We start from the raw sequence: 27,342 nt of genomic DNA on the forward strand, positions 1-27,342 counted from the left end.
GTTAGGGACATTCAGGAATCTGAAGGCCTTGGTGACAGATTAGTGGAAGAAAGGTCTAGGGTTGCTTCCAATTTGGTATTAAGAGCCAAGAAAGAGGCCGGGTGTGGTGGCTTACACCTGTAATCCCATCAACTTTGGGAGGCTGAGGCAGGCAGATCACCTGAGGTCAGGAGTTTGAGACCAGCCTGGTTAACATGGCAAAACCCATCTCTACTAAAAATACAAAAATTAGCCAGGTGTGGTGGTGTGCACCTGTAATCCCAGCTACTTGGGAGGCTGAGGCAGGAGAGTCCCTTGAACCTGGGAGGTGGAGGTTGCAGTGAGCCGAGATCCTGCCACTGCACTCCAGCCTGGGCAAAGCAGTGAGACTGTCTCAAAAAAAGAAAAAAAGTGTCGCTTCCTGGGGGAGTCCTTGGATGCAGTGAGGAGAGGCCCTGAGCTGTAGCCACATTATGAGCCAGGCGTGCAGAGTGGACCCCAGCCCTGGCTCAGTGACCAGCCTCCACTGTACCACAGGACCCCAGGCTAGGATTTTCTCTAAATATGTGCCCACAATGGGCTTTCCTCCAGATATGACAACCTTAGGGTGTTTTTCTACATGGGCACTAGCCAGTAGAGACCTGCAGTGGGGGCACAGAGAATGGGGATTCTTCCAGGGCACTGGTGTTTATCATCTTGTGTTAATGCCGTTGTCCAGGAGCTTAAGTGAAATGGACCACATTTCTTTGTGTGGAAACCCAGAGTTACAAGGTCATTGGCATTTTAACACAGCATTTTTATTGCTTTTGAAGGTTTCCCTAGAGCAGACGTCATTCTATTGCACAGATGTGTCATTTTGGCATTATAGAAAGTTGCAGTTAAAAACGCTTTCTCCAAAATAAAAAGACAAACGAGATACAGTTGAAGGCAAAGGAGGGCAGGCTTTAGAGGGATGGGGTCGTTGCTTTTGCTGTGCATCATCCTTGATCTAGCAGTTACGTTTTGGTAGTACTGCTTACCCCCAATTTCTAGAAATCCTTTTGAAATCCAGATTACTGGGGCCCCATCTATCAGGAAAATCAAATCCCAACCCTTCAGGAGCCTGAGCAAGAAGACTGAACCCTACTGGCTTAATTAGGATAGCAGCAGAGAGCTGGAAGCTGACACAAAACTAGTTGGAGCAGCCCTGTTTGTCTTAAAGCAAGGGGGGTGGAGTTCCAAATGCTGGAGAGGGGCATACAGTGGGTTCCCCCATTCTATGAGCTTAGTAAACCCAGGAGACAGGCACCCACTGTGGAGAACTGCACGCTTGGTCGAAGGCTTCTTGTAATTTCTTAAGGGTTTCATCAACACTATTATTGACCAGTGAGAGGTCAAAGTAGTGAGCGTACTGGCTGCGGATGGCCTCAGAGTCCTTCTGCAGCTGCTGCAGGGCTTCTGTCTGCAAAGAAGAAAGCCACAGATGAAGCAAGCTGCACCACCCCCAGCCCAGAGAGGCCAGTGACAGATTTTAAAGAGCAATTGTTAGCGCTGCTCAGCTGTGCATCATACTTGAAGAGTCAAACTTGGAAGACATTGTGAAAGAATGTTAATATAGGGCATGAAGAGGCAATCTCAAAAGACCATGGCAATTCTCAGAGGATCTCAAGCTAACCCTGACCAATCAGAGCCCTCTGGAGAACCAATAGCTATGCAGAGACAGCATGGACTTCACCAGCATCTCCTATTAACGCCCTTTGAACATGGAAGAGCCATTTCAACAAGCACCAGAGCTGCAATACTAAAACAAAGATAAAGGTGATTTTGTTTTGTTTTGTTTTGAGATAGAGTCTTGCTCTGTGGCCCAGGCTGGAGTACAGTGGCACAATCTTGGCTCACTGCAACCTCTGCCTGCTGGGTTCAAGCAATTCTCGTGCCTCAGCCTCCCGAGTAGCTGGGATTACAGGCATGTGCCACCACATCTGGCTAATTTTTGTATTTTTAGTAGAGACAGGGTTTTGCCATGTTGGCCAGGCTGGTCTCGAACTTCGGACCTCAGGTGATCCACCCACCTCGGCCTCTTAAAGTGCTGGGATTACAGGCATGAGCCACTGCACCCAGTCAGATAAAGGCGATTTCTAATCCCAGAGCACACCTGTAATCCCAGCACTTTGGAAGGCCGAGGCAAGATGATTGCTTGAGCACAGGAGTTCAAGACCAGCCTGGACAACACAGTGAGACCCCATTTCTACAAAAAACAAACAAAATTTAAAAATGTGTGTGTATATATCTCACGACTCTTTGACCTAAAACCAAGCAGCCATGAAAGACAAATGATGTAACTACATAAAAGTAAAAATGTCTGCATAGCAAAAAGACATGCCAAATTGGGAAAAAAAAATTACAGCTGATATTACAAAGGGCTAATTACCCTAATACAGACTTCCTATACATCAAAGGCCAATAACTCAGCAGAAAAATGAGCTAAGGACATGACCAGATAATTCTCAGAAAAGGCAATACAAATTGCTCTTCATATGAAAAAGTACCCAATCATCTCTTTTAGTAAAAAAAAAATGAGATACCATTTTTCCCGCCAGTAGCCTGGCAAAAAAAGAAAAGACAACATGCTACAGGCAAAGAGAAACAAGCACTCTCACAGGTGGTTGGAGGGACTACAAATCCTGAAGGAGTGTAGTTTGGCAGTCCCTGTCCAAATTCTAAGTGCATGTGCTCTTGGACCCAGTGATCCTACTTGGGAGTTTTTCCTACAGATATATTTGCACACATATGCTATATGCACAGGGCTACTGATTGCAGTATTCTTTATAATCAGTGTTTGAAAGCAACCCAAATGGCCATCAACAGGTGAATGGTTAAGTAATTACACATGCATGCAGTAGAAGACCATGCAGCTATTGAGAAAAATAGTTCCTCACACCCTGATAGGGAAAGGTGTCCATTGTTCAATGAAAAAGCACAGTGTAGCAAAGTGCATGGGTAGGGCTGGGCAGAGGAGCAGGGTAGGCTTTTCAATATATTCCTGGCCCCTCTGTCTTTCCTCACAGCCATACTGCACCCCAGGGCAGGTTCAGTGCCACCTCTGTCCATCACAGCTTCCCCTGCCAGAGCCTGCATCCCACCAGTATCAGGATCTGCTCAACTGTCCATCTCTACCCCTGGAACTGTGTGCCTCTGGGACAATGACTGGGTCTGGTTTGTTTTGTCCCCATTACCCATCATGGGCACCGGCCTAGCTAGTGGTTTAAGAGCTCGAATGAATGTGCATGCCCTTTGGCTTCTTGGCCCTGGAGAAGAAGCCCAGCTGGAGCTGTGACCTCCAGCCAGCACTCTGGCCAATGACCTGGACTGAGGTCCTAGTCTGGGCAGGCCCGGAGAAAGTGAATTCCTACCCAACCCGCACAACCTCTCCTCACCTGAGTGCCCTGGTCAGTAGGTGCAATGAATACAATGAAAGGTGAAAGTTCTGCTGTCCGAACAATTTTCAGGGTCTAGGAAAAAAAAAAAAAAAAAAAAAAAAAAGAAGGGGAGGAAGGAAGAAAAGGAAAGTGAAAACAAAAAACAAAACAAAACAAAAAACCTACATAGCTGTCGTAATGGATTCCTTCTAAATAAGCAGCTTTGAGCTTTACCCCAATACTACTTTCCAGCTTTCCCAGTACTACTGTTCTTGTTCCAGGCTGACCCCATTAAAAGTGCTGAAGCAATCCTGAGCCCCCAGAAGATTCCCAAGGAGCACTATCTTTTTCAGCACTCTGTTTGCCATCCCTTGTGTGGCTGAGCCCATTCGTCCCTGCCCTTCCATGCCTACCCACCTGGGGCTCAATGTCAAGGATGGCAATCTTGTCTTGCTTATGAATCTGGTGCACTGTTTCAAATTTGGTGCCAAACATGTTGCCTTGGTAGCTGCCAAACTCCAAGAACTCATTGGCAGAGATGTTCCTTGTCATCTCCTCTGTTGAGATAAAGTGGTACTCCTTCCCATCTTCCTCACTCTTCCTTGGCGGCCGTGTTGTATCTGTGTACAAGAGCCCAGATCCCTGACAAACTCCAGGTCCTCACCCTTTCATGAGGGCTTGGACCATGGTTGTCTGTATTGAAACCCTAGCTGCCTTTGGTGCATTGACTTTAATACAGGGGTTCCTGAAGAGCTGATGCTCGAAAGTGATGTACACCAGGAAATCCCTCCATCTGCCCAGGACACATTCAATTTTTAAGGGGCAAAGCCTAACATAGAAAATTCCTATTATCATTTTCCCTAGATGAAGTTACATCTCTCACACTTCCAAATCTAGGAATATTGAAACTCAGAAATGAAAACAGCAGAAAATATTTTTAAAACAGATCTATAGACTATGCTCAGGATCTCTTGGAAATATATTTAAGGTTTCCTTTTCATGACTTGGAAGGAAGAGTACTTTGGTTTACTCTCAGCTCATGTTGTTAAAAATTGGACTATTTTCTATTACTCGTATAAATTGTCTAATCAGTAAAATATGCTCCAGATATTGTAGTTTGAAACACAATCCTCCCAACCTCCCCTCTTTCCATCTTCCATTGACTGTCTACTTTGCCTCCCAGATCACACTTGTCTCTCACCTGGCCCCTTCTCCTCAATCTACAACCACGTGTGATTCTCTTGAAGGAGGAGCCTGTACTGGTTATTTCTGCTTCCCCACTCACTCCTGGGGCCATTTGCTTTCTGCTCCTAATGCGAACCTGGAATAAGTCTACGTCCCTCTGGCAAGGAGACAACTTTCAATGATCCATGTGTAAAAAAGCAAAATGAAGAAAGAATAATAAAAAAACCCCCTAATATGAGGTTTAGAATCTGGTTTTCTATTTTGCTTAGCAGTACAGTAATTCCTCACTTAATATTATTATCAGTAGGTTCTTAGAAAATGTGAGTTTAAGTGAAATCACATGCAGTTGGTCCTTGAATAACACGGTTTAGTTCAACTTCATTTCATTGTATTGTTGATGAGTAAAAAAACTGTTTCTTGTTATATGTCATTTCACTTAAAGTCACAGTCTTCGAAGAGCCTATTGACAATATTAAGCGAGGAATGACTGTATTTCTTTCTGGGAACATACACAACTATACCATGCAGCATCACTTCTGGGAATGGAAGAGTTATCAAATTCACCTGATCACTGGCACTACTCTTCTCCATATCTAGGACTGCTGTTGAGATAGTTTGGGCCTTTCCTAGGCACTGCTTTGATTTAGAAGACATTCCATGAAAATGAGAGGCAGCCTGAATATGAAGAGTGAGATAGCCAAGGAAATCTACCAAGGACATCCACTCAGTGGACTATAAAACCATTCTCAAAGAGAATTAGGCAAATTGCAGGGGAACATGAGAAAATGTTTAAAAAGTAAAACGACAAAGTTATATGTATAAACTTTAATACTTAGTAATTTTTAAGGCAGTATAAAATGTTTACTACAGCTTCTGTTATGTAGACAAACAGCACGAATAACAATAAGAAAACAGTTATTCTGTTAGGTGGAGGAATTGTGGGCACAAATTTTTATCTTTCCATATTTTGTTTAGTTTTAATAATCAAACATTTAAAATAAAATAATTTAAAAAAATAAAATAACACTATGGTATTTCAGATGGAGAGTGGTACTGTGATAAAAAGTGCTACTGATGCCCTGTCCGCCTGTCACCTCCCCTCCACAGTGCCTATGAGCTACTTACATGGGGCAGGGTACACAAACTTCTCCGGATTCTGGCTGAGCAGGGCATTCTTAATGTGGCTGCGACCCACCCCACTGGCTCCTGTGTAGAGAGAGAACATCTTTTGGAAAGCGGGGAGAGGAGCAGAGATCGGGGATAAGATACAGATTTTCCTCTCTTGGCACTCAAAGCTGCCAACAGGTGAACATGAGTTCGGGTTCCATGTGGGCTGGAGTCAGGGCCTTTAAGCTGTCAGAAGATTTGGGGCCACCAAGGGGCTTCAGGTCCTTTTTTCCATTTCGGGGAGAAGGCTCTTTCTGAGGACTAAGGGTTGGGACTCAGAATGTAACTGTCACTTCTGCAGAGGAGCCAGCGAACACATGAGGCTTTCTGGTTATTTTCTAAAATTTCTTCAAAATTAATGGAACTGAATTTAAGCCAGTGTTTTTACTAGAAATTTTACCAAAACCTTAATGTAGATCCTCTAACCAACTAAAGTTTCAACTCTAAAGACAGGAAGGTGAGCAGCCCGCCAGAGGCAAAGCCTACATACCTGGGTTTGAAGCAAGGACTTACTCTGTTTCAGGTCAGAGTCACTGCTTGGGGGAAGCTTCCAAGGCTTATATGGGTGACTGACAGTTCAGAATACTAACAAAATGCTAGCGAAGCTCTCCAACATATTTGCTTTAAAAAGCATATCACTGCCAGTGGACAGATGAACAAAGAGCAAAACCTTGTTTCGGACCTGCCAGCATGAAACCTAACCAAAGAGAATTCGTTGCTAAATAGTAGAGAAACTTATAAGGTTTAGTTTCATTTGTGAGGTGGACCCAGATGGGGTGCATGTGAGGATTCAGAAAATTCCTTACACCTGCTCTATGTGGAGAACCCAAGAGACCTCACTTATTTTCTTCCTCACTGCCTTTTTCTGGGGTGGGCACATGATGCAGGCAGGAAAATAAAGACAGAAATGTGCAAATGAGAAGATACCGATCAGCACCAGGGTCTTCCTCTTGAATGCAGGGAGCCGAACGACTTCCTCGTAGGAAACAACATCCAACTGATCAAAAACTAGAGACAAAGAAAACCAAGCAGTGTTCATTTCCAGAGCTGGGAAGAACAGTGTTCCACACTCTGAAGTGGGAAAGAACCTCACGATATCTCAACAAGCAGGGAGGAAGTGACTAGAGATGAGGCTATTGACCCAGCTGCTCAAGATGGAGACCTGGTGTCATCCTGACTCTCCACCCCCTCACCTGCTCACAACCCAAGACTGCCACGATCATTCCCTGGCTGGTGGTGTGCATGTGACATCTCAGAAAGAGAAATGCAGATGGAAAGGTGACCGTGTGAATTCTCTGCTCAAAACCCTTCACTAGCTCCACAGTCTGTAGTACAAAATTGAAAACGCTAGGGAGGGTGCACGAAGCTCCTATGACCTGGTCCTGGCCTCTCCCTCTGGCCTGTGTTCTTGCCCCACTTCTCCTTTCCCACCACAGATGTTCTGGCCACATCTACTTCTGTGTGAGGGGTGGGGTGATGAGTAGGTGTAGGCAGACCACTAGTCCTCCTTTACCTCCACTGGTCTGACTGCGGCAAGCTTGTGAAGATGGATTCAATAAAAAGAAACCAGAAGAAATTATATGCTTTATGTAGAATGTGCCTTCCGCTGCACACTGCACCACCTCCCCTTTTCTGCTGGTTACAGAGACTGGGAAACACACGAATGCTGGAGGAGCCTGGGGCAAGAAGGCTCAGAAAGCTTACTCGAGCTGTGCTTGGCCAGATATTTGTCTTTGTACTTCTTCTTCTTCCCAAAGGGACTGCAGCTCGGGGCTTCGCTAGGAGCTGACTGAGCTATACTTGCCACTCGCCTGGTAGGAAAAGACAATCAAGGGGTCAGCTTTCCTCCCCCTCCCCTCATAACCCCCTAGTCACTCATTCCCTAATCCCCTTCACTCTCTGAGTGTCCGTTACAGTGGGACATAATGTGTGCAAAGCGCCCCATACGCTGTTTGGTGCATCTTGCACTGTGCCCTGCCCTCAGTCAGGGACCTGGCCCCTTGAGTCTGTGTCATCCAGTACCTGTCAGCACATTCTGGACACAACGCACAAACAACGTGCTTTCTTTGGTCTAGACCATCAAGGTCTCAAACCTTTATGACCCTAAGAAATACACTGTACATTGCAAGCCAGTATTATACATACATCTATAAACAAAACACATACACACACCCCACATATATATATCTAAAACAACTGCTTCACAAAACAATAACTTGTATTACTACATGTAATAGATTCTAATATTTCTATTCAATGTCAACCCCACAAGGGTTGTAATCTTTACACTGGGGTAATTTTGCACAGGCAGAGGGAGGCTCAGTGTTGGATATGTTATAGGTTGGAACTGTTTTGTGAATTTTTTTGGGAGCAATCTGACTCAGGGACAGGAATTATTTTTTCTATGTACCAGAAATGTGCCTAAAGGACACATACTTAAATGTGACTGTTTTCTGCAGGACTCCAAGGAAATCCCAGAAACAGTATGGCTGGTAGAAGCGCACTAGCTTGGGAGATAGGAGACCAGGGAGGGCTCCGTCCCAGCACTGTCACGTGCTTTGTAACTATGGGGAAAACGTTTAAGGAAGCAAGAGGCCCACATAGGAATGAAGAGCTATTTGGGCTCCCTTGCCTGTAGTTGCCTCTTTAACCCTCCCCCACCCATTATGCCAGGAAATCTAGGAGGTCTCCTTGGTCGAGAAACAGAAACTACAAACAAAATGACAGATTTTCTGAAGCTAAGTTATTTGTGGCAGGCACATGGCCCTTCCGCCTGCACAAAAATGGCTCACCATTCCTGCAGTTCAGGGGAAGGGATCAATCCTGCTGACTCCTTGGAGGAGCCTTCCACCCGTCCCTGCCACCAATTGCTGTCATCCTTGTTGATAATCTGGATAATGTCCCCAGTAGCAAACTTCAGTCCCGCCTCCTTGCAAGGGATCAGGTTGTCCTTTTTGGGATCATAGTCAAACTGCGCTCTCATGAACATCTAAAAAGAAGGCAAAAGGAACTGCAGGCGGCAGCTTCAAAAGAAACACCAGCATCAGAGCATGTCCTGCTGTAAACAAATTGGGTCAAGATACACAAATCTGACAAGAATCTTACAATTTCTCTCTGCAACAGAGATGTAAAAACGCCAAACAAAATATTAGCAAGTCAAATTTAGCTATGTATAAAAAGTATAATAAATCACACCCAAACAGGATCTAGTTCAGCAATATAAGAAGGTTTACTACCTGAAGGCCAATAAATTCACCACATTAACATAAAAATGGAAAAAGATCATATGATCCCCTCAACAGATGCAGAAAAAGCCTATGATAACATTCAAAACCCATTCAAGATTAAAATTCTTAGCAAACTTGGAATAGAAGGGAAGTTCTTTATTGTGAGAAAGAATACCTACAAAAACCCTACATCCAGCGTCATACTTCTCAGTGAAAGATTAAAAGCTTTACCCCCTTTTTTTTTTAAAGGACATGGGTCTTGCTATGTTACCCAGGTTGGTCTCGAACTCCTGGGCTCAAGCAATCCACCCGCCTTGGCCTCCCAAAGTGCTAGGATTACAGGCGTGAGCCACCACACCTGGCCAGCTTTCCCTTTAAGATGGAAAAATAAACAAAAATGCCTGCTATCATCACTTCCACTGAGATATGGTGCAGATGCCTCTTTTATCCAAATTGACATGCAGGTTTGGCATAGGGATAAACAAACAGTACAATGGAAAAGAATAAATAGGCCTGTAAATATCACTCATGACAAAAGTGATGGTGTACAGTAAATGATACTGGTTCAATTGGTATCCATATGGAAAAACTGGAATCTTGACCTCTTACCTTACAATATGTATAACAATCAATCCCAGATGGGTTGTGGATCCAAATGTGAAAAATCAAACAAGTAAGCATTTAGAAGAAAACATAGGAGAATATCTTAACCTTGTAGTAAGTAAAAACTTTTAAAACAAGACGTAAAAAGTGCTAATCAGAAAAAAGTGGTAGATTGGATTTCATTAAAATTGAGAGTTTCTAGTCATTAACAGGAACCATGAAGAAAATAAGCCACAGAAGAAGAGAACATACTTGGGATGCATATGACAAAGGACTCTTATCCAGAATATATGAGGAACTCCTACAAATCAGTGAAAAGCCTTGAATTGGTATCTTACAAAAGAGGATACCCAAGTGGAAAAAAAACATATAAAAAGGAGTTTACCCTCACTAGTCATTAGAGAATTTTTAGAATCACAATGTGATACCACCATCAGGATGGCCAAAGGGCGAAAAAAAAAACCAAACAAATCAGACAATGGTAAGTATTGGTGAGAATATAGAATAACCAGAACTGTCATACTATGCAGCTGGGGATGTCACATGGTTCAGCTACTTTGGAATACTATTTGGCAATATCATCTAAAGATGAAGACACACATATACTACAACCTGGCAATTCTACTCTCAAAAGAAAGGCATAGATGTATGCACAAAACACATGCATAAAAATCATATGATTTTTCTCCATTTTTCTGTTAACGTGGTGAATTCATTGCCCTTCAGGCAGTAAATCTTCTCGTATTGCTGAATTAGATCCTGTTTGGTTAATGGCAGCACTACGTAAGACCAAAAAAGCTGACTGAATAAATTGTAGCATGTTCATACAATGAATGAATGAGAATGAAGCAATATAGGCGATTCTCATAAACATAATACTAAGTGAATAAAATGAGACACCAAAGAATTCATACTGTATAATTCAATGTTAATACATTTCAAAAAGGGGCAAAAGGGCCGGGCACGGTGGCTCACGCCTGTAATCCCAGCACTTTGGGAGGCCGAGGCGGGCGGATCACAAGGTCAGGAGATCGAGACCACGGTGAAACCCCGTGTCTACTAAAAATACAAAAAAAAAATTAGCCGGGCGCGGTTGTGGGTGCCTGTAGTCCCAGCTACTCGGGAGGCTGAGGCAGGAGAATGGCGTGAACCCGGGAGGCGGAGCTTGCAGTGAGCCGAGATCGCGCCACTGCACTCCAGCCTGGGCTGGGCGACAGAGCGAGACTCCGTCTCAAAAAAACAAAACAAAACAAAACAAAACAAAAAAAACAAAAAGGGGCAAAACTCATCCTTGCTGTTAGAAGTCAGGGTTATGGTGGGCCTTGAGGAAACAGGCATGGTGGGGCTGGGGGCGGTGGTCTTAGGCTGCTGGCATATTCTGTCTCTTGAGCTGGGTGCTGGTTGCATGGGTGTGTTCAGTTTGTGAAAAATTCATCCAGTTTTATACTTGTGATGTGTGCCCTTTGTTGAATATATACCCATATATGCCAAAACTTCAATTTAAAAGTTTACTTAAGAAAATTATACCATCATACTACAAGTAACCTGCAACAGAAACTTCAGATGTATTCTTCTAAATATCTCCTTCTTCCACATTGACTTGCCATGGCCCTGTCCAATCTATTCCTCTACTGGCTGATGAGCTGTGTGCAAACTGGGAACCATTTCTCTTTATGTCACCTCCATGTTCTAGCACAGTACTTTGTACATGGTAGATCCTCAATAAATTGTCAATGAGTGCTCAACAGATTCTATCTTCTTTCTTTCTTTACTTCAGGGCTTTATTATTGCTATTTTAAAAGTTATTTGCCAATTTGCTTGGTGAAAACTGGTGTCCCATGCATATTTCAATTTGCATTTCTTTGATGACAGGTAAGATAAAATATTTTTTTCATATGTTCAACGCTCATTTGTAGTTTTCGTCCTGTGAATGATCTCTTCATTCCCTTTACCCTTTTTCCTCTTGGAGTTGTATTGATTCCTTACCATCTGTAGAATAAGATTACCCTCTCCCTTCCTACCTGATCACTAGCAGCAAAGGCTCATTCATTCTCTACTACTGTCGTCACTATGTTCTCCCTTGAGGAAAGGGGAATGAGCTCCTGTATTTTATACCAGGCAGGGAATAATGGGACCCTGAGCCAAGCAGCTACACACTTGTGAGATACTTAGAACTTATCCCTTATAATCAAATTTCAAAGAATACAAGACAAATGGCCCAACTCCTGCCATCATGACAACAGAGAAAATGGTGCCCACCCACCTGTAGTGCAGGAAGACGGCTTTGCTGGTTGGGAATTACTTTTAATGAGATCATTCCTTTGGTTTCTTTCTATTTAAAAAAATGGACATAAAATTGTACAGAAAACTCAGTTGAATGATGTGATCATTCATTCAAAGTCCCAGGTTTTTTTCCCCAACAACCATCTTTACATTTTGAGATTCTGTAGGACAATTCCTCCTTTAATACAAAAGTATCATGTGCCCCATAAAGCAGCATAACAATATGAAGACATGCAAAGAGTAACAAAGAAAAGCTAACTAAAGACTTTTCCGAGCTGGGCACGGTGGCTTACGCCTGTTGTAATCCCAGCTCTTTGGGAGGCTGAGGTGGGTGCATCGTCTAAGATCAGGAGTTCGAGACTAGCCTGGCCAACATGGTGAAACCCCGTCTCTACTAAAAATGCAAAAATTAGCCAGGCGTGATGGTGGGTACCTGTAATCCCAGCTACTCGGGAGGATGAGGCAGGAGAATCGCTTGAACCCAGGAAGCGGAGGTTGCAGTGAGCCGAGATCGCGCCATTGCACTCCAGCCTGGGTGACAGAGCGAAACTCCATCTCAAAAAATAAATAAATAAATAAATAAATAAATAAAAACTTTTCCTCCCCAAAAAGTCCCGAAGAAGTTCCTAAAAATGAACTATGGCACATATATATCCAAGCCTTTCCCCATACCAATAAAAGCATTACAAATATTTATATACATTATACATATACATACATATGTATTGTTTGTTTTTAACAAAAATGGGATTCTACTATACACATGATAACTTGCTTTACTTCATTTGGCATTACTTCATGGAATACCAGATTGATGCTCCGGGTTATTTGCCCTGCTTTAGAATTTTATGAAATAAAGGCAGAAAATTATCATTTCTTACACAAAATAAAGACTAGCAGTGAAAAGAGCCCCCTCAAGAAGGTACAAATACTTTGACAGAAAGACAAGGTCACTGATACCAATGTGGATCAGCACTTATGGAGACAATGGAAGGTCTTCATCTAGCATAGAAAATACCCACCATCGCCTTCTGCAGCTGATCCACTGAATGATTAGTCACATTTGTGCCATTGATTTCTAGGATCTCATCCCCCACGTGAAGAGAGCCTGCCATGAAATGAAAAATCAATCCACAAAAGAACAAAGGTTCAAACAGGAGCTGTTGATGTAACTCAAGATACCACAGAAGAGAAACCAGGATTTACAGCATGTTATGAAACAGATTGCGTCAAATACTCAGGATTGAAAACATTTGACTTGACAGTTTAAGATGGTCTCATCCTCCTTGGCCTCAGTAGTCCAACAGCACAGTAAAACACCTTGTCCTCAAATTCCTGGAACTAGAGTGGCTACTGACTCCAGACTATGATACAGATGTATATACTAAAAAGAATAACAAAGCAAGGCAAAGAACTCAGTACTCCTCTTTCACCAGCAAGCTCCGTGTTTCTTTGTTGTTTAGCTCAAACCCCAAAATGCTACCAAATGGTACTGCTGTCCTTTCCGAGTCTAATGCAATGGGTGGCATGTGGCAATTGTTCAAATATTAACTACTAGAAAAATATTGGTATAAATAGGTGTGAAAGAAGGCTCAGATAGAGAGATGGTCGCACTGGGCAATTCACATAGAGATCTTATCATGTAGTGATTCTACAGAGCCAGTTATTAAGCCACAAAAAGTCTCTTGGCACACTCACAAAAATGCTACCAGTTTGGAGGATTGTAAGCTTCATGCCCCACACCACTGAACAGGGAGTAAATTATTAATCCCGGAATAAAACCCCACCCAGAGCTCCCACAGAGCACCTTGTCTATGGATCATGCCACCGTGAAGAATTCTGGCCACTGTACAGGACTGTTTTTCATTCAGCTTCAGAGTGATTCCCTGAAATAAAGATAATGGCATGATAAGCTTTATTTTAAGGTCTTTCTGAGGTTACTTTAGAAATAACTTATGGCAATTTCGCAGGAAAAGCATTTTCTATTTATACCCAGGATAGTCCTCAGCTAGAACAGGCATGAAGCCTGCTTTGAGGAGGAATTTGAGATGAGGATGAAAAGACAATATTGGGGTTGGCCAATTCCCTAACTCCATGAGCAGCTTCCTTCACTGGGCCAGAAGAGTCACTGGTGGGCAACAATAGGACGAGGGATTACCATGGGCTCCTCTGTGACCTTCTCAATCTGTATGAGTCGCACTTTCCGCACCTCCTGTCCCTTGACTTGGGCAGGGCTACCTGGGGCAGGAGACCCGTTGGTGTACATGTCCTCGGTCACAGTATTCAATGGATGCGATACAGCCTGTCAAGTCAAAACAACAAAGCAATGTATGAAATCAGGAGCAAGGCCCACAGTCAGTCCACAATCTGCAATTCTAACATTCAAGAGGCTCTGAAAACTTATTTCATAAGTTTGGCCTCATTCTTATTTGAATTAACATGAAGCTGTTTGTAAGCTTTATTTCTCCAACTTAATAGACATGTTAGCCAAATGTGGTAGTATGCACCTGTAGTCCCAGCTATAGTCCCAGGGCAACAGAGCGAGACCCTGTCTCTAAAAATAAGTAAAACAGACATGTTTATCTAGGTTGCTGCAGAAATATTAATGTGCCTTGATTTACATGGTGCTCCCCTGGATCCTACTTGGGAGATTACATAATATATAACAAAATTAGAAAGATTCTGAATCCTGCAGCACCTCAGGCTCCAAGGGTTTCTGGCATGTCCCCTTCTCCTCTGTATTTCCTTGAACAACCTGATGCTCTCAGTCACACAGCAGCAAAGGTAATTCAGGTTAACATCAGTTTCTCATGAATCACCTCTTAGGCTACAAAGAACTTCTACCTGTAGAATTAGGTGCTTAGGACTGGGCCCCAAACCACGGTGATGACAATAATACATTGCCACTGTGACTCCTTCCCCTAATCTCAAAGACAGCAAAGCTAAATGAGTTACTCTACCAGGCAGCAAGACCTCTTCATTATAAATCTAAAGTGATTTAAGGCACTGTGGTAAGAAGAAAGATAAAAGACCAATGTAACAGAACAGAAAGTGCAAAAACAGAGCCACACATTTATAGTCAGGTGACTCTGCAGTGAACTCAAGCCAATGACGTGCATGCTGAAGCTTTCAGGGGTAAAGTGCTCTGATATCTGAAAATTATTTGAAATACCAGGAAAAAAAGGTGGACAGATGGGCAGTTTTTGGATAGAAATGTGATAAAGCAAACATAGCAACATGTTAATTGTAGAATCTAGGAGGTGTGGCTATATGGGTGTTACTATAAAATTCTTTCATCTTTTTGGCGCCATTCCAAGAGCAGCCAGTACCCTTTAAAAATGTTATAAAGTTCAATTTTGAACCATTTGAGCTTAATCTGAAGACTTTATTTTCCTTTACCCATAAGTGTCTCTACATGTTAGGAATGAGCATTTTCAAAACTGAAAATTTAACATTGACACAATATTGTCATCTGGTCCTCAGTTCATATTTAAATTTTGCCAACCCTTTCAAGAATGTCCTTTATAGCTATATATTTCTTCCCCAGTACAGAATCCAATCTAGGACTTTTTGGTCCCAGAATCCAATCTAGGACCAGAATCCAATCATGCATTTTTCACATTTCCTTACTCTTCCTTAATTTGGAAAATTTCTTCTTTCATGACCTTGACATTCTTGCAGAGTACACACCTGTTATTTTGTAGATGTCTCTCAGTTTGGGTTTATCATCTGATGTTTTTTTAAAGATTAGATTGGGATTTTGCATTTTTGGCAGGAATTCCAGGAAAGTAGTGGTGTGCCCTTTCCAGAACAACACTATTCTTAAAAGCCCAAACCTGAAAATACCCCAAAAGTCCATCAACAGTAGAATGGATAAACTGTGGCATATCCAGTGGATATCCCACATCAATGGGAATGAATGGCTACTGCTACACCACAACATGGTGGATCACCTGTGGATCACTCACAGGTGATTGCTCTCTTCTCCTTAAAACACACCTTCTCAGTTTGCTTTGCTGGTCTTTCCTCATCTTACTGATCTGTTAATGTCTAAGAAGCCCAGGGCCTGGGGTAAGAGCAATCACAATGGGGAAAAACTATGGAAACCTCTGAAAACGCTCCCTTCCCACCCCAGATAAAATATTAAATCAAAAATAATATAGCCACCTGGAGGAGGAGGAGGAGGAGGAGGAGGAGGAGGAGGAGGAGGAGGAGGAGGAGGTATATGCCTGAAGTGGGCTTATGGAAGGATCTGCTGAAAATAGAGGATAGCTGCATTCCAGTCACACCCAGAGGTGACCCTCAAAACAGTAAGGAGGGAAGATCTTCCCAATAGGCAGAACTGTGAGGAGTGTGCCATTCACTGTGTGGGGAAGGAGAAGGGTCCCTAGAAGGGAATACATGTATACCTGAGCAGTGTCCACTGGCCTGCCCAAAGCCTAGAAAAGGACTAGAAGACGAGAGACAAGGAAGTCTGGAGTAGAGGCTTACATCATTTCTAAGGGACTCTGATTTCTAAGTAGAAACTTTGATAAGATAGTGAGGTTTGGGCCAGGTGCAGTGGTTAACACCTGTAATCCCAGCACTTTGGGAGGCCAAGGTGGGGAGATCGCTTAAGCCCAGGAGTTTGAGACCAGCCTGGGCAACATGGTGAAACTCCTGCCTCTATAAGAAATTTTAAAATTAGCCGAGTGTAGTGGTGCAAGCCTGTGGTCCCAGCTACTCGGGAGGCTGACGCAGGAGGATTGCTTGAGCTCAGGAGTTGAAGGCAGCAGTGAGCCATGATCATACCACTACACTCCAACCTGGGCAACAGAGGAAGACCCTGTCTCAGAAAAAAAAAAACAAAAACAAACAAACAAAAAAAACACAACATGGTGAGGTTTGAAGTAATGTTCACTATCAGGTGACCTCAATGAGGGAAGTACTGAGAAAGAGAAACTGCCTTGTCTAGCAACTAGAAACTGCCTTGTCTAGCAACTAGAACTTCAAAAAACTCACATGACACCAAGTCATATGGCATTGCTGTTATAACAAAATTGTCTAAGATAGGCTTATATTAAAAAATTGACTTATGATACCTGGGATACACCATGCAGGTATGAAAAGGAGGTTCTGAGGGTAATCTTGAAGATTTATTGTTAAGCAAAAAATAATAATAATGTGATGAAGGGTATATTAGCTTCATCATAAAGAGTGAAAGAATGATTATATTCATATTTGCTTAAAAATTCATAAACTGGCCAGGCGCAGTGGCTCACACCTGTAATCCCAGCACTTTGGGAGGCTGAGGTGGGAGGATCACTTGAGCCCAGGAGTTTGAGACAAGCCTAGGCAACATAGTAAAACCTTGTCTCTACAAAAAATAAAAAAATTAGCCGGGCATGGTGGTGTGCACCTGTAATCCTAGCTACTCGGGAAGCTGAGGCGGAAGGATTGCTTGAGCCCAGGAGGTCAAGGCTGCAGTGAGCTGTGATTATGCCACTGCACTCTAGCCCGGGTGACAGAGTGAGACCCTGTCTCAAAAAATAAAATAAATAAAATAAAATAAATGAAAATACATAAACTATGTCTGGAAGGAGACATAAGAAACAGTGGTTACTTCTAGGGAGAGGAACTCGGTGGCTATAAGATGGGGTGAGAAGGAAATTGTTTTCACTGTGTATCAAGTTATACCTTTCAAATTATGTATTATGTGCTTGTGTTACTTTAATAAAAGAAATTAGTAAAAGAAGTTTCCAAAGTGATTGGGACTCAGGTTCAATTACTTGTATGGATCTTGTCCTGCCTCAGCCTTGACCCTGTTTAAGGTGAGGAGGGAAATAGAAACCCACAAAAAGTCATCAGGGTTGAAGGATTTCTTTCTCTTCTTTACTTTTCTTTCTTTCTTTTCTTTTTTATTTTTTTTGAGAAAGAGTCTCACTCTGTCGCCCAGGCTGGAGTGCAGTGGCGTGATCCTGGCTCACTGCAACCTCCACCTTCCGGGTTCAAGCGATTCTCCTGCCTCAGCCTCCAGAGTAGCTGGGATCACAGGCATGTACCACCATACCTGGCTAATTTTTGTATTTTTAGTAGAGACGGGGTTTCACCATGTTGGCCAGGCTGGTCTCCAACTCCTGACCTCAGGTAATCTGCCTGCCTCGGCCTCCCAAATCTACTGGGGTTACAGGCATGAGCCACCGCGCCTGGCCAGGATTTCAATAGCTTTCTAGAAGACAGAAAGCAGATGGAGGAACGACCAAGGAGAGCTGAGACAGCTAGAGCCTAGAATGTGCACCAGCCAAGGGGATAACTGTGCCCTCTGCAGAAAACAACAGATTCAGGGCTCAGAGACCCCCAAAAGAAGTGAGGCTTGTGGTTCTTGTCTCATTGGCCAGAACTGTGGAACACGGCCGTCCCAGCTAAAAAAGAGGCTGGGAAGATTAGTTTAGTTGAGCATCTTGCCATCCCAAACAAGATCAGGGATCTATAAGTGAGAAGTGGGATGTTGGATCGGCAACCAGTTATAACAATATAAAAACCACTTACTGATTTTTACTTTTTAGAACTCACTTAGAAACAAATCATGAAACAAATAACAGACTGTAAATATCACCACCATGACAATATTAAGGTACATATGTACATGATAGGAAGTTGGCAGGTAAAAAGGGGAGAAAAAAATGAAGGGAAGAGGCCTGTAATCTTGTTCTGTTACAAAGTGGGGATTCAAGAAGTAGTATCTGCATTGGTTGGACAATAAATGAAGGAATGAATGCATAATTTAAAGTTCCAAGCCAGGTGTGGTGGCGTGTGCCTGTAGTCCTAGTTACTTGTGAGGCTGAAGCAGGAGGATCGTTTGAGCCTAGGAGGTCAAGGCTGCAGTGAGCTATGATAGCACCACTGCACTCTAGCCTGGGCAACAGAGTGAGACCCTATTTCCAGAAAAAGAAAAGAAAAAGCTCCAAGGGTAACCACCAAAGCAGAAGTTGCAAACTGTTTTATTTCAACCACATGTCTCTGTTTTGTTTAGTAAAAATCAGGGGACTATAACTTCTTTTTAAAGTACCGGAAAATCTGGCACCGCTCTCCAGGTGGCCCCAGCTCTCACATTCCCTACTGATGCCTCATCCAGAAGCCAGTGTTGGCTACCGATCACCCTACACTTGGGGTGTTATTTTTCTTATACATAAGAGTTTTCACTCACTTGGTCCATGTAGGTTACACTAAAAGCACGTCTAGACTTGCCCCTTTAAAAATCATATACATGATGGAAAGGTACAGGCCCATGAAAAGCTAAAACAATTTTGAAAAACAAGACAGTAGGAAGACCCAGTCTGCACAGTTTTGAAACTGACTGTAGTATAGTTTCAATAAAGACTACATGGTATAGACACGCAGATCAATGGAACAGGACAGGGAACCCAGAAACAGATCCACAGAGATATGCCCAGTTGATTTTTAACAAAGATGCAAAAGCAACTCAATGGTGCTGCAGCAATTGGAAACTCATTGCCAAAAAGGGAAATGCTGACCTGAACCCTACCTTCTAAAATGGATATGGACTTACATGTAAAGTGCAAAACTAGAAAATATTTTTGGAAAAAATAGAAGAAACTTGTCAGGATCCAGAGCTAGGCAAATAGTTCCTATACATGACACCAAAAGCAAGATCCATAAAAGGGAAAATTGGTAAATTGGACCGCATCAAAATGAAAAACTCTTGTTCTGTAAAAGCCCATGTGAAGATTATGAAAATACAACAAGCTACAGACTGGCAGAAACATTTACAAAGCACATATCCAATAAAAGACCGGTATATAGAATATAAAAAGAGAGTACTCAATACTCAACAGTAAAAACAATCTAATTAGAAAATGGGCAAAAAACATGAACAGATATTTCACCAAAGAGGATATATAAAGATGGCAAATGAGGATATAAAAAGATATTCAACATCATTAGCCATCAGGGAGAAATGCAAATTAAAAAAACAATGATATGTCACTACACATCTATCAGAACAGCTGAAATAAAAAATAGTGACAATACTCATAACTGGTGAAGCTGAGGGGAAATTGGGCATCTCATACATTGCTGGTGGGAATGTAAGTGATATGGCTTCCTTAGAAAATAGTTGAACACTTTATTAAAAAACCAAACACATAACTACCATACAACCCAGGGATGGCACCTAGAGAAATGGAAATTCATGTCCGCTCAAAAGCCTATACATGAATGCTCATAACAGCTTTATTTACAACAGCCAAAACCTATAAAGAACCAAAATATAGGTGAACAGTTAAACTGTAGTACATCCATACCATAGAACACCTCTCAGCAATTAAAACAAAAAACACTATTGATAGTAAAACTACTTGGGATCCATCTCAAAGGCATTATCCTGACTGAAAGCAAGCTAATCTATCTCAAAACATCACATACTATATGATTCCACTTATATAACAGTCCTGAAATGACAAAATCATAGAGACATTGAACAGAGTAGTGGCTGCAAGGGGTTGCGGGGACGGAGTAGGGAGGAGGACAAGTGTGAGTATGAAGCGACAGCAGGAGGGAGGTCTTTGTGGTGATAGAACAGTTCTGTATCTTCATTGTGGTGGTGGGTAGAGGAATTTTATTTTATTTTATTTTATTTATTTTTTGAGGCGGAGTCTTGCTTTTGTTGCCCAGGCTGGAGGGCAGTGACACGATCTCAGCTCACTGTAACCTCAGCTCACTGTAACTAGTTGAACTCCTTCAACTAGTCCCCACGTCTCCTCATTACTGACGTATCATAGGAGAAAAGATATGCAGAATTCAATCAATTCTCCTGCCTCAGCCTCCCGAGTAGCTGGGATTACAGGCATGCACCACCACACCCAGTTAATTCTGTATTTTTAGTAGAGACAGGGTTTCTCCATGTTGGTCAGGCTGGTCTCAAACTCCCAACCTCAGGTGATCCACCCGCCTCAGCCTCCCAAAGTGCTGAGATTACAGGTGTGAGCCACCATGCCCAACTATGTTATATTCTTCTTATCCAGCTTTATTACAGTGATTGCTTTTTACATGTCAGCCTTTAAATTAAATTAAAGACTCAGCAAAGCTTCGTAAAGGCAGAACACATTCCAGCTAGAAAAGTTCAAGAGTTGCTATCCCAAAGGTTGGTCTTTCAGATGTGCTTATCCATCAAGATGTTCCTCTTTGCGATGACTAAGAGTCATTATCACGCTTACCCAGAAGTTGCAAATGATGACTAAGAAAAACGGAAACTTTCAACGTGGTAACTAAAGTACACACTTGCAACAATAAGTTTTCCAAAAGCAAAGCACAATTTTCTCCCCCATCAACTTGTCCCTGAGCCACCCTGTCTTCATGAGACTCTCAGAAAGGGAGGGTCAGCTTCTCTGAGACCTCATCTTACAGAACTCCTTCAACTAGTCCCCACGTCTCCTCATTACTGACGTATCATAGGAGAAAAGATATGCAGACATATACTGTAAGTGACATGAGTAATGCTGAACAAATAATAAAGGTCAAAGGTACTAGATTCGATTTCTCAGAGGTCACTTCACAACCTCCACATCATCCCCTCAAAGCAGCCACCATCATCTCTACTGGATACAGGAGGCCACAGAGCTATGGCAGGCCTGCCCCTGACCAGTGACAAGGCAGGGCGGAAGTGGCTCTGTTAAGGATGACTGCTGGGATTCAGGAGGAGCCAGGGAATAAACACCCACCCATGACTCCACGTCTGGCCTTTGTTCTGCCGCATCTGGCCTTTAATCAGACAAAGTGCTGGAGTGGCAATGCCTGCCGCTCTGAAAGCCCCTGCGGAGGAAACATCTGCAGGGTTCAAAGGGCAGAGGCAGTTGCTCAAAGGAAGTTGGAATTTAAAAAGAGATGAAAAACAAACTGGGTGGGGGCAGGTGGTAGTGGGGGTAAATAGAGCAGGGGCAACTGAAGTTGGCTTTCTAATCCAAACAATTAGATTAAGTGACAGTGAACATAGGAAAGAACAAACATTTGCTCAGCCTACTGTTTGGCTTTTTGCCAACTGCTCCCACGTGGAGACTTAGAAAGCCAAGTCCAAGACGGCGAGAGGATGCCAGACAGCTGCCCAGCAAGCCCTGGCCCCAGGTGCCCGCAAATTCCCTCTCTTTGCATGGGCAGTATCCTATTCCACTTTGGGAAAAAAACAAGAGAAACTGAGAAAGCCAAGGGTATTCTGAAGTATTAGAAAAGGATTAGCAATGTTTAACCACAAATGAGAGGAACTAGGGAGAGAGGAAGGCCTAAGAGCCAGGATATTCTTGCAGGTACTGTAAAATCATACATTAACCAGGTGCTTTGCTTCTCAGGTACTAAATCCATCTGGGAACACACACATCAACCTAAAGGCCAAGTCTCTAGAGATCCCTTTCCAACGAGCTTTATCTACCCCATGCTTTCAGTACACATGCAAAGGCTTTTGCTTTCACCGGGCCGGGACGGAGGTGGGGAAACAACAGGAAACTCAAGTAGCACCGGTCCACACAGAAGAAACACAAGGCTGCAGATACCTGGTGCTGAGTCCGCCATTAAACCAGTGCCAGAGCTGTGTGCAAATAACAACACTCGTTAAATCAAATGCTCATCCCCATTCTATGGTCAATATTTGAAGACATGAAATGGTTCAGAAACCTGTCTGAGCTTAAAGGATGAGTAAGCCTCAGACTCCAGAAGTTAAACTATAAGCATGGACTTTGGAGTTTGTGCAGGTACAAGGAGAGAATGCAGGTGCTGTGTTGCTCACATAAAGGCTCTGCCTCTGCACTGTGCAGAATATTCAGAGATGATGACAGGTGCTAAGGAGGAAAATAAAGCAGAAAAGGCCTCGCAAGGAAGATAACTTTTGAGGGAAAACCTATTATGAGTTTTGTTCATGTATATTTCTTCATATGAAAGAAAAAAAGAAAAGCAAAACTCTATGTTATGAAAGTTCCTCTTCCCCTCCTCTGGCGTCACTTCCCCTACCCCAGCCAATCTTGGAAATATGGCTATTTATTTTTGCCTTTCTACACTCCACACTCAGAGTTCTTTTTTAGCAATGTTGAAAGGTTAGAGGCAATTCACTGCTTCTGAGAAAACTCTCTGCATCGACTAATTTTGTCTCCCCTCCTGACACTGTCTCAGGACATTTTTGATGGTCACAACTTAGCGGCGAGATATTACTTTTTACAACAGAATTATCAGACCCAAAATGTTAACAGTGCCCAGGTTGGCAAACTCCAATTTAAGGGAATTGATCTTAACCTGAAATATCTGTTCCTGATATTCTATTATACTTCAGTGTCTTGAGTAGGGAGAACAAATGAGTTAGAAAAGAATAGAACGTTCATGATGAAACTTGAATCTACTTAGCCACAATAAAAGCAGATTCTTATCTACAAGGTATCCTAAGCCCTTCTGGTGTTGAAAAAAAAGTCATGAAAGGCCAGGGACGCTGGCTTATACCTGTAATCCCAGCACTTTGGGAGGCCAAGGCAGGCGGATCACCTGAGATCAGAAGTTTGTGACCAGCCCGGCCAACATGGCGAAAACCCATCTCTACCAAAAATCAAAAATTAGCTGGGTGTGCTGGCAGGTACCTGTAATCCCAGCTAGCTGGGAGACTGAGGCAGGAGAATCGTTTGAAAGTAGGAGACAGAGGTTGCAGTGAGCCAAGACCACATCACTACACTCCAGCCTGGGCGACAGAGCAAGGCTGTGTCTCAAAAAAGAAAAAAAAAAAAAGAACAGAAGAAAAGTCATGAAGTTCCTGGAACTGAAGGATAGGAAAGGCAGACTGGCTGAGACCACACCACATACTGGGGAAACTGGGCAGAGGATTGCATAATTTGAAAATTACACTTTACTTTCTAGTATCAGTTCTGTGAAAAGAGAAACTTTGAACAGAAACATTTCCTTTGCAAATGAAACAGCAAGATCCAAGTCTGGAGCAAAAGTTCTTTCTCAGGTGAAATTATAACTAGTCAGAAGCAGAGTCAGTGATCATGCACACCATAGACTCGACCTCCTCCCATCGCAGAAGGTGCCACACCTGGCATGCACCTTGGTGTCTGTGCACAGGCTATTCCCTCTGCCCGAGTGCTACTTGCCAGTTACAGCCTAGGTACTGGGAAATGCAAGAGCCCCACCGTGCTGGGTGCCCCTCCTTGCTCCACAGCGCTCCACGCCTGCCTCTATCACATCACCACCACACTACTCTGTATTTGTTTCTATGTCTGTGTCCTTCCTTATTTGCTTCCTAGTTCCAGCAGCAGACCTGGAGTAGGCAACAAACAACACTGCGTCACACTCAATGACCACCAGCAGGGAGTAATGCTGCATGTGATGGCCCTAAGAGCCAAGAAACAGGTTTTCTTAGTGGAAATTTGCCTGGAGCCTGACTTATCTGTTAGGTGATTTTTTTGATGTGGGATAGGCCTAAGTGAATTTTCAGGGATTCGCAACCTATTGCTTCAGGTCCTGGGGAAAGTGTTGCTTCAAACAGGCCCAAAGAGGAAAGCAGTAACAGGAATTTTACAACTACTTTTATGTGCATTAATGGGTGCTACTGTGAAGAACAAGGCCAGAGAGAGCTAATAAAATTAGTTTCTCCATCAACCTGCCTAGACCACATTGAAAAAAAAATAGTTTATCTAAGGAAGGAGATATACTTAAATAGGGGAGACAGGCTACATTCAAACCTATTGCAAAATTATCTTTAGACAATATTTTTTCAGTATTAAATGTGGATTATAATTGGAAGTGAAACTTTGTGTTTTGAATTGGTAGCCTTTTTCCATAAAGTGACACCTTTAATGAAACTTTCAGCAAAATAATTTTATAATTTCTATTGAAGCCAACAACTTCCTCACAGGTTTTCCTGCTTCAACTCTTGCCACTATAGAAAACCTTTCTGACTGCTACTACTGGGCAGCAGCTTGCCCAAAGCCACGTAGCAAGTGAAAGGCAGAGCTTGGTGCTGCAGCAAAGACTGGTAAGAGCCCCAAAGGGAAGGTGAACCTAAAGAAATAAGAAGCTGCAGGTTTGTGGAGTCAAGCCACACTTCATCATGTGAAGATTCTCCCTCAGATGCTCACTTTGGCACAGCTGGATGCTATTTCATTCAGGGATTTAGTAAGTTTTCTTATTTGATCTTCTTCAAATCCTTTAATAAAGACCAAACAAATTAGCTAACTGGTAGACTATCTCCAATATTATAGTATAAACTCAAAGCCCCACAAAACATGCTGTTTACTCAGGGGGTGTGCCCACAACATAACACTGGTGGTGACAGGGCCTCTTTTCGAAAAGGCAATCTTTCAAGCATGCCCATAAGAGAACACATAGGTTTACATAAGAACCCCGACACAAAATACATCATACTGTAGGATTCTATTTATATAAAATTCCAGAAAAGGCAAATCTATAGTGATAGATCAGTGGTTGCCAGGTTCCAGGTGGAGGAAAGTGACTGACTGCCAAGGGCCACAGGCGAACTTTCTGGAACCCTGAAAATGTTTATTCTTTGTCATGATTGTGATTGTCATTACATGACTGTATACATTTGTGAAATGTCATCAAACTGCACAATTAAATTTCATGAATTCTACTGTATGCTAACTGTACCTCAATAAGACTTCCAAAAATAAATAAAGAGATTTTAAAAAAATAGTTGAGGCTCAGCCAAGTGAGTACTGACTGTGGGGAAGAAAAAAAATTACAAGTCCAAGTTCATGGGGAATCAGGTAACAGAACTTGTAATTTTGTCTTGTCATCTGTATAACAATAGCATCTTTCACGCCTGTATTATTTCTGCACTCATTTAAATCCAGGCTGTTGCAATCCGGATTTGAAATGACAGGCAGGTGTGAATGCCTCACTCCGAGTGGAATATAAAGGGAAAGGCAATGCGGCGCAGCAGAAAGTACACTGACCTTTGACTCCGCAGACACAAAATCTAGCCTCAGTTCTGATGCCCATTACTTGTTTCCTTGAGTTAATGCCACTCAGCCCAAAGAGTCTACAGCTCTACTGTTTGCCTTACGTTGCAGGGATCTTCAGTTTTCTCATCTGTGAAACTGGAGGGTTACTCTAAATCCCAAATGTCCACCTCTTCAGTCATTTAGTAATTGAGGCCTTGCAGTCTAGGAAGGATGTTCATGCTGTGACTTCTAAGCTTCTGCCTGGCTCTCTGGTTCTCTCTGGACATTTTCCCCTTGGGACCTGGCCAGCATGCTGTGAGGAAGGCCAAGCCACAGGGAGAGGCTGCTTGGTTGATTTTCCGGCTCATGGCTCCAAATGAGAGCCAGCATCAACCTCCAGATGAGTAAGTGAGCCGTGTCCCCACCTGACAGACCCTGAATGACGACCACCTTGCTGGGCCCAACCAAAACGAACTATGAGAGACAAGAAAATGCTCAGTGTTGTAAACCAGCGAGTTTGGGAGAGATTTGCCAGCAACAGATAAGCACAACCTACCCTTAGGGCATCTTTGAGGACACAGGTTAATAGCTATTTACCAGCCATCCATCCCTGGAATCTGGATTCCTTGTTCCACCCGCAAATACACACTGGCCACCCTCTTTGCACCACAGCACAAGGGGACCTGCCTAAATGAAGAGGAACAGTGAGTGAGCTGTTTAGAACCAGAAGCTGGCTTTTACAATCATTTGTGCGGATCCAAACACAAGTACTTCAACAACAACCAGGCAGACCTACTCCTTGATGTGTTCCTTAAAGACTTTCTGTTACTCTGACTTCCGTCCACGAGGAAGTTTTCCTTGACCTTAATAAGCTCATTGTCCAGGCCGCTGTCTCTCCTGATTTCCAACTAGAAGGACTGCTGGGGGCAAGGATCCACTGCACCAGCAGCCCGGTACGAACCCGGCCGCGCGCTGGCCTTGTCCCCACCCCGCTGGCTATCGCGGCCTCCGGCCTATGGCCAGGATCCGCAAGGTCAGGCCCCCCGAGGACACGGCCCCAGACAGGGAAAGTCCCGAGATGAATAGCCGAGCCCCGGCCCAGTACCCTTGGGACTCGCGGAGCCCGCTCACCTCTGGCCGACTACGCTTCTGCAGCAAGTGCTCCAGGTAGAGGTCGGAGAGCGCCGTGTGCATGCTGCCCCCACTCTCGCCCTCGCTCGCCTTGAGCGTCATCTCGCAGAAGCTGGAACACTGGAACCCAAGACAGGGCAGCGCTGAGAATGAGAGGGCCCGGGGCCTGCGGGGCTGCAGAGACCGCGGGAGACGCGGTGCGGCTGGGCCAGTCACCGCCCAGCAGTCGGTGCGCCGGGCGGGCGTGGACGGAGCTCCGCCCACGCTCCACCCACTCCTGCCCTCGCTCCGCCCATGGAACCCTCCCACGCCCCGGACTGCGCAGCGCCCTGCGCTCTGGGAAGCGGCCCTTAAAGGGCCTGAGGAAGTCGTAGCTGTAAGTGGCCGCGTGAGACGAATCCCCGAAAGATAAGAACGGGGAGGGGGCCCCCAGTTTCT

At 43.5% G+C, this 27,342-nt stretch overlaps 1 protein-coding gene across 5 annotated transcripts; it reads right to left on the minus strand.

Annotated features, from left to right (window-relative positions):
* Positions 1-754: 754 nt before the first annotated feature.
* On the minus strand, positions 755-27,132 carry MPP1 (MAGUK p55 scaffold protein 1). 5 transcript variants are annotated; one of them, XM_015444095.3, is made up of 13 exons: positions 26,905-27,132; positions 26,330-26,460; positions 14,001-14,144; positions 13,650-13,728; positions 12,865-12,950; positions 11,823-11,891; positions 8,522-8,718; positions 7,434-7,540; positions 6,657-6,737; positions 5,688-5,768; positions 3,795-3,997; positions 3,396-3,470; positions 755-1,420 (listed from the first exon to the last, which is right to left on the minus strand). In XM_015444095.3, exons 3-13 carry the CDS (start codon positions 14,106-14,108, stop codon positions 1,244-1,246), a joined length of 1,263 nt encoding a protein of 420 aa, XP_015299581.1. In that variant the 5' UTR covers positions 14,109-14,144; positions 26,330-26,460; positions 26,905-27,132; the 3' UTR covers positions 755-1,243. The 5 variants fall into 5 exon arrangements, with proteins under 5 accessions (XP_015299581.1, XP_005595082.1, XP_005595085.1 ...); XM_005595025.4 differs by lacking the exon at positions 26,330-26,460; XM_005595028.4 differs by lacking the exons at positions 11,823-11,891; positions 26,330-26,460.
* Between the last annotated feature and the right edge of the window lie 210 nt (positions 27,133-27,342).

This window comes from Macaca fascicularis, chromosome X (assembly GCF_037993035.2).
Source record: "Macaca fascicularis isolate 582-1 chromosome X, T2T-MFA8v1.1".
In the NCBI taxonomy this organism is placed as follows: Eukaryota; Metazoa; Chordata; class Mammalia; order Primates; family Cercopithecidae; genus Macaca; species Macaca fascicularis.